Source organism: Benincasa hispida, chromosome 12 (genome assembly GCF_027475165.1).
Source record: "Benincasa hispida cultivar pf3 chromosome 12, pf3_genome.v1.1, whole genome shotgun sequence".
NCBI classification, from domain to species: domain Eukaryota; kingdom Viridiplantae; phylum Streptophyta; class Magnoliopsida; order Cucurbitales; family Cucurbitaceae; genus Benincasa; species Benincasa hispida.
This window is the reverse complement of record NC_143489.1, coordinates 22,453,073-22,461,154: the sequence shown is the minus strand read 5'-3', so window position 1 is coordinate 22,461,154 and position 8,082 is coordinate 22,453,073. Positions and strand designations below refer to the sequence as shown.

Genomic DNA, 8,082 nt, shown 5'->3' with positions numbered 1-8,082 from the left:
GTTTACAGATATTCTTTTATTATTTTTATACCTTAAAAATATGAATAAATAAATAAAAAATCTACCGCTGTTTCCTCCGGTCTAGATGCCACGTTTCGATTCCTTAGGCGGTCGATTTCTCTCTACCAATCCCACCGCTCCACGTCAACAATCAATCTAAATATCTTCGAAGTGGGCCCCGGCTCAGAAGTATCTCGGTTTCTTTATTTGCCGAAAACCAAAAAAAAAAAAAAAAAAAAGAAAAAAGAAAAAGGCAAAAAAAAAAAAGGAGAATTACGCCCAACAAACCATCGCCACAAAACACATAACCAATCGGACTTTTGTCTCTTACCCTTGCTATCCAACAATCTCCTCCGACTAGCCGCTGACGTGTCATGAGTGGGCCTGATTGGACTCTCTTTCAGATATTTTCCTCAATCCTGCCTTCCTTTCTTCTCAGCCCTCCGATTTCTGGCGGTTAAATCCCCACTCCTCCTCTCCGCCCTTGGATCCCCCACACTCAATTTGCAGCTGATATTTTTTTAGATATTTTTTTTTCTGCGTTTTCTTTTCCTTTGCATGATGAGATTTTCAGCCACCGTTTTCTTCTTCTTCTTCATTCACACCATTCTCCCTTTCCTACTCCTTCTCCTTCTTCTTCGTTTCTGATTACGCCTTCGACTGACATAGAGAGGACTGCTACTAAATGGGCGAGGCCGTGGTCGTCAGCTCTGAGGATGTGGATGTCGATTATATCAGGCTCCACAACGACGATATGGCGGACGCAGAGAGTATGGGCACTCACAGACCTAACAGAGATGGAAGTTCAAGTGGGTTTGGGATCGGGATTAAGTGGGAGCGCTTCTTGCCCAAGATGAGGCTCAGGGTTTTGCTCGTCGAAGCCGACGATTCCACCAGACAGATTATCACTGCCCTTCTCCGCAAGTGCTGCTACCGAGGTCTGTTTCTCCCAATTTCCCCTTTCAATTTTTCTCTTCATCCTAAATTTCCTTTTCTATCGCTCAATTCCTCTTACTCTTTCTACCCTTCCTTCTTTCATTTACCAAATCTTCCCTCATAACTCACTTTCCCCCTAAATTTCTTACACCTTCACCTCTTCTACTTCTATTACTGTGGAAGTACGGAAATGAGTGGTATTGTTATTGATAATATAGCTCTTAATTATTAACACCCAAATCCTCTTTCTTCTGCTTTTGTGTCTCTGCTATCTTCCATCTCTTCTAACCTGCTTCATTATTTAGATTCTGTATTCTCTCTCTCTTTCTTAAATTGGTCATTTCTATATTACTAACTTAAAAGATTATGTTCATATATTCTCTTTTCCAGCAGCTCCCAATTGATGGACAAAAATTGACCCATTTATGCTAATTATCTTCTATTTTCTACTTTTACAACTTTATAATCAATCATCTTTGGTTTCTTTTAGACTAACCATTTGTTTGTGCCTTTTTTCTTTATTTAATACTTGAGACTATCTATCATTAATTATAATTTGATTGGTTTTCCTTTTCTATGGTTTTAGAGATAGACAAAAAAAAAAAAAAAAAATAAGGCCTCTCATTGATATACACCTAAAATTGGTGGTTGCTTAATGTACCTTTTCTATTATGAAATTAATAATAGCTTTATACTTCACTTCATATCAATGTTGGATTATGACTAAAATGCTATACTTATTCAACTGCAGCCACCTGATCCTGTGTGTGTGTGTGTGTATTTAAAATGTGGAGATCTTGCCTTAAGGCGAATGAGATATTAAAGTTTAACCTTTTTCAATTGAAGATATTTTGTTTTTCTTGTTTGAACAGTTGCTGCTGTTCCTGATGGCTTGAAAGCATGGGAGATTCTCAAAGAAAGGCCCTGTAATGTAGATCTTATATTGGCGGAAGTTGAATTGCCATCAATCTCTGGATTTGCTCTGCTAACTCTGATCATGGAGCACGAGACTTGCAAAAATATTCCTGTTATAAGTATGTTCCTGAAAATACTGTTGGATAGGAACGTGCATATCTGAGATTTGCTTTTTGTTAATTGTGCAATAGCTAAATCTAACCACTAGGCATTTTACTTCGTGCAGTGATGTCCTCCGAAGATTCTATCAGCACTGTTTATAAATGCATGATGAAAGGTGCAGCAGACTATCTTGTCAAGCCCTTAAGGAGGAATGAGCTGAGAAATCTGTGGCAACATGTTTGGAGAAGACAAACAGTATGCTATTTTAGTTATATATATATATATATAAAATTCTTTTTAGGTGTCAACCATGAAATACAAAATTCTAAATTGCATATGATTAACGTTGATTTCAGTCATCCAATGTGAGAACTGACGTTCAAGAAAAGGTTGAAGTCACTTCAGAAAATGAGACTGCAAGCAATCACTCAACTGGTTATGTTGCTGGAGTTCAGAGGAATAATAAAAACATTGAGAAAGGAAGTGATACTCAGGTTAGAATGGATTTATTAATGGTGGACTAAATGTAGGATTTTACCTTACTGCTTTTAATTGGTTAATGAAAATGCAATATGGATCTTAAATTAACTATCCATTCCGTTAGGGGCAATCTTATTTGTGCAAATAGTCATTTGATTTGAATAATGTCATCATATACAATACCAGAACTTATCAGCTTATGGATTTTTCTGATTCCCACTATTTAGAAAAATATTTAAAATGAGATGTAGGTTTTAAATGTACTTTGAGGTTCTTTGTCTTCCGTACGAAGTAGGTGGTCCTGAATTCTTATTAATAGTGAAATTTGTGTGAAAGTACATGGATAATTCAAATATTTTAATTTAACAATTGATGTACTTACGGGTGCATATGAACCTAACCATGATTTGAAGGCATCTTCCATTTTTTATTCTAGCCAAAGGCTAATGTTTCAGTGTCCCTTGCAGAGCTCTTGTACGAAGGTAGATTTCGAGGCTGGAAGTAAGATGCAGGAAAATTCACAGCGTAGGCAGGGAAGAGCCTCTCCCAACGACTTCAAGCTACAAAAAGATGAACATCACATCAATTTGAGTCAAAGATTGTTTATGCATGAAAATGAAACTGGAGGTACCACTTATTTATTTTTTCAGTTGCTGGTTGTTTCATGTGGTCGTTTCTCTCTTTCTGCAGAATCTAACTTATATAAATGTTCGCACTATACTAGGATTGGCAATGAGTTGCTATGTCAATGCTGATTTACCAATCACACTAAGCATGGGTCTTGAGCCGGTCAATGATGGGAGAAGTCCTAATATTGCTAGTGAAGCAGGTGATGATAAGGATTTGCTTGCCAACCCATCCAGAGATGCAACTGCCTTGAATCATGCCTGTATCAAGTATCCCGATAACTACCAAAAAGGTTCTCCATCCAACAATTTTGCCGCAAACAATTTTGGCTCTGCTCTTCACTTGGATCTTTCCCTGAGAAGATGTCAACCTAACGATTTTGAGGAACGTGCTGCAGGACGGGCTACCCTCAAACATTCTAGTGCTTCAGCTTTTACAAGGTGTGATTTCTTTTTAGTTAGGATCCTTGGCCTTTCATTTGTGTGTGTTTGCGCGAGTGTATGGATTTTTAGTAGGGGACTAAGTTATCAATCTGAACTCTAGGCATTAACACGTGGAAATTAATGTTTTCTAACTGCTTGCTAGAGAAATACAAAGCCTTCGAAATTAAAATGCACCCCTTCAGTTCAAGTGGATAAAAGGCTACAACTTATTAATCTAATCCTGCCGCTCCTTCATTTTACTCTTTGGAAAAGGTTATCACTCACATAATTGTCTCCTGGAATTGATTGTAATTGATTGAGTTCTCACTTTCCGTTTGGGAAGTTTTTTATTTATTTATTTATTTTTTACTTTTTATCCTTCCCTCTTTTGTTTGTAATTTGTATACATACATTGTTCCAGAAATATAGTGCCCTATATTATCTTTTTTACATCGAATCTTCAATTGATGAAGTTCTTGCAACGTCGTGGGAGAGGGTTGTGCGATCGAACTTTTAAGGACTTGGTAGAAGTCTAAAATTCCAGGTGTATGGGGTCTAGTCCTTATTCAAGAACTAGGCAATATACTGCGATACATTAATCTATGCTCCTGTTTTGATGGCGATGTGTTGAATGGCTTAGTTTGTTTAGTTATGGGAGAACAGGATGTTGTGAGATTATCATTTGGTGTTTCATTATGAGGAATACAAAGTTATTTTCTTTCTATCTGCTGAGCCTTGTGTGGTGATTGTGCAGATACACTTTCAGGCCATTGCAATCACTTCAAGCAAAATCAAGTAGTATCTGTGATGAGCAAAAGGAATTTGGAAGCAACCCCGAGCATATTGGAAGTATTACTGCTACTTCTACCTCTGATGCCATTAATCCTACGCCAAATCTTCAAAAGAGTAATACTTCTATGCCTATGATCACGAGTCAATCTACTCAGTCTGAAGTTGCTAAATCAAGCACTTCGGAGACGGTAATCCCTCTACAAGTGTCAGTGAAAGATTTGATGTCTAATAATCAATGCTCAGCCTCGGGCTATGGCTCTTTACCTTCTCACAACTTCTGCACGCAACGGGGTAGCCCATCGTCTCCATGCCAAACTCCAGTCACCCATCCCGAACTCATCTTTGGAAAACAGACGGTTTATCCCTTAAACCTTGAGAATCATAATTTGGAGCAATTTCTGAACCAGCACCACAACGTAAGCAGTCCAGCAAGCAGAAAGATAGAAAACTCGGGCCAGTCCGCAGAAAATCAAGGCCATATATCTCCTACCACTGATCACAGTGCAAACAGTAATGTATGTGGTGGTAATACAACTCATATTGGAAGCGTTGGATATCCTAGCACCTGCGGAAGCAACAGCAATGTAGATCGGGTTGGCGCTGCAAGGGTTACATCTGAGAGCAGAAATGAAGAAGCTTTGTTTTGTGGAGGAGATTCTCACCGGTCCAGTCAAAGAGAAGCAGCTCTAACAAAGTTCCGACTGAAAAGAAAAGATAGATGTTATGAGAAAAAGGTAGTTATTGCTCGTCTAATCTGGCGCTGCTTTATTTAGTTTTACATTGTTGTGTTTCTTATGGAGGTATTTCATCACAGGTCCGTTATGAGAGTAGAAAAAAGCTGGCAGAGCAGCGTCCAAGAGTGAAGGGACAGTTTGTCCGTAGAGTAGTTACTGTTCCATTGCCTGCAGAAACCAATGACAATACATCCAACGGTTAGCAGTTGGAAATAGGAGCGCCTGTAAAGCCCTTGAATAAGCGTTAAACCTTATCGCTGCCTTTCCCCCACCACTTAATAATACTCATAGAAACCGATAAAACAAGAGTGTTTGCTTTGGAAACCACAGGAACAGGAAGCATAAGCTGCCTTCTTCCCTTTCATATTCATTTTATTTGCCTCTACTTCCCAGGTTTCTCTCTATCTTTTGTATAAGAGCTTTGTAATCTTTAGAAATTTCATGAGATTCTTTATATTTAACATGTAGATACACATTTTCATTCCAACATCTGTATATTAATATTATTTTTTTCCCATTTTGGTCTATTAAGATATACTTTTGCCGTGGAGTTGAAGTGGATTTTTCTGATCTAATGTAAATCAACAAAATTGAGACCTTAGCAGTTAAAAATAGAAACTCGTCCATAGAGAAGCTACATAAGAAACTCGCATTGACAACGATCAAGGTGAACTTTAGGCAAGGTTCATCCGTCAAAACAAATTATCTGAAAGTACAAGTATAAACGACAAGAATGCAAAAGTTGAAGGGCAATAGACAAAAATGACCTATTTAGAGTTTTGTTTTTGAAATTTAGATCTTTTAAAAATATTATTTTTTTTACCCAATAATTTTGTCAATAATATAAAATTACTATTATACCCTTCAACATTTCAAAAGTCACAAACTCTTTGATAAAACCCCACCCATTTTTAATGTCATTTTTTTCTTTAGAACATCATTTTTGGCGTTTTCTGAACAATTTCGAGCAATTAATTTTTCTATAAAAATCGGACCATTTTTTTCTAAAAATCAGTCTTTACCCGGTCGGGTTTCATACGAAACTGATCGGGTATGTGACCGTGCGGGGCTAATTGCACCAGATCGGGGTGGAAACCAGGAATGTTATATACTATTTTTTGGCCCGATCTTCAACCCGCCCAGGTATGGGATCGGGTCGAAAAACAATATGTTTAAAGTACATTGATTCTCAAGCGGGCCCATGCAAGTATGCACTAATTCCTCACCAGGGGCATGCAAAATATGTTCAAAGTATACTAATTCCCGGGCGTACCCATGCAAGTAGGCGTCAATTTCCAACCAGGCTCATGGAAAATATGCTCAAAGTACACTAATTCCCGGTCGAGTCCATGCAAGTATGCACCAATTCCCGGGCAGACGCATGTAAAATATGTTCAAAGTACACTAATTCCTAGTCGGGCCCATGCAAGTAGGCACTAATTCCCGTCGGGCTCATACAAAATATGTTCAATCAATTTCTTTCATACCTGGTGAAGACCTAGTGAAGCCTGACCAGGTGATTTCAATCAATTTCCTTGAAGCTCGACCGGGTATCTTAAATTATTTTGTACCCAGTGAAATCCGACTGGGTAATTTTAACTCATTTTCTTTGTACCCGGTGAATATCCGTTAAAGTTTGGCCGGGTAATATTTTTTACAACTATATATATAAAAAAAGAAACAATCAACCAAACAAGCATAAATACAAGCAAATGAATTCTAATATGGAAAATCAATTTTTGTGGATAATTTTTTGTATTGCAATGTGAAGAATTTTTTTTCAATTAATTTTGGATGAATTAACTTTTTGTGAATAAATGTTTGTGGTGGAGAATTTTTGGTGAATTAATTTGGTAGGTTGATTGTTGAAATTAAAAGTGAGAATTTAATAAAGGGCATAAGAATAATTATATAACCACAATTTTCCATGCTTACATCATTTTCATCATGAGTAAAAAAAACTTGTTTTTTAAAAATAGGTTAAAAATACAAAATAAAACTTCAAAAAGATCATTTTTGTCCATTTTTGTCAAAAATACAAAATATACATATTAATGGACTTTTTTTTTTTTTTTTTAAATATCATTTTGTCTTCATTTATATATATATATATATGTATATATCAGTCTTTGTCATTATTCTATCGTCAATAGTTTAATAGATGGATGACATAGTTTTAGATTTGTGTAATAATATTAAATATATATTAATATCATATAAGCTAGTCGAGATAGGATTGGAATGGGATAAAATATTAGAAACCAGATTGTTACCAAATTAGACCCTAATAACTTTTTTTTTTACCTGTTGCACAAATTAATTATGTATTAGAATTCCATGAAACACTTCTCTCACAAACTCTTCGCCTCTTGCCTCCTCAAATCCTTTTATTCTGCTTTCTTACGGCGCAAAAAAAAAAAAAAAAAAAAAGTCTTGCTAAGATGGGTATAGGACTGCTATTACATGCATGCTTAAACCTTAAAACGATTTTTTCTTTTTTACAAAATCCAACTAAATCCAAATGAATTTCATAAAATAAATTTTTAATATAAAATCTCAAAAAACATAAATTCACTGTTCGAGATACCCCTAACTCAAGTTTGAAATAAATTATTTAAACAAATAAATAAACGAATAAGTAAATAAATAATCAAAGAATAGTAAATATCAAAACATGTCAATTTAAGAAAATAAGTACGAAAGCGATGTCAAGTCCCAAATTCATGTCACGGATTCCCTTGGTCATTTGCCGTTTTGTGCTTTCCTTTACCTAAAAAAATATAGATAAAAGAGAGTATAAAAATACCCAGTAATCCACTATTGAGCTCACTAGGTGTACATATTACTATCCCTATCACGAAAAAGGTGTGCATCCCGACATAGACATAGGTATAAGGGACGAACCCAAAGGTACACTTTCATAGCAAGTGACTCCGAAGAGACACAATAATATAATTGTAGGTGACGATTCCATAAGGATGCCGAAACATACTCAAGGGATGAACACAATCCGATAGGGATGTTAACAGCCACTATCAGTCTACATGTAACATACATCGTCCAAGTTCATATCA

The 8,082-nt window shown here is 36.2% G+C and overlaps 1 protein-coding gene across 1 annotated transcript; it reads left to right on the top strand.

Annotated features, from left to right (window-relative positions):
- The first annotated feature begins 232 nt into the window (after positions 1-232).
- On the top strand, positions 233-5,525 carry PRR5 (two-component response regulator-like protein). Its single transcript, XM_039018864.2, has 8 exons — positions 233-938; positions 1,809-1,970; positions 2,078-2,208; positions 2,310-2,447; positions 2,901-3,060; positions 3,158-3,500; positions 4,237-5,008; positions 5,089-5,525. The coding sequence occupies exons 1-8, from the start codon at positions 686-688 to the stop codon at positions 5,209-5,211; spliced, it is 2,082 nt and encodes a 693-aa protein (XP_038874792.1). The 5' UTR covers positions 233-685; the 3' UTR covers positions 5,212-5,525.
- Positions 5,526-8,082: the final 2,557 nt, after the last annotated feature.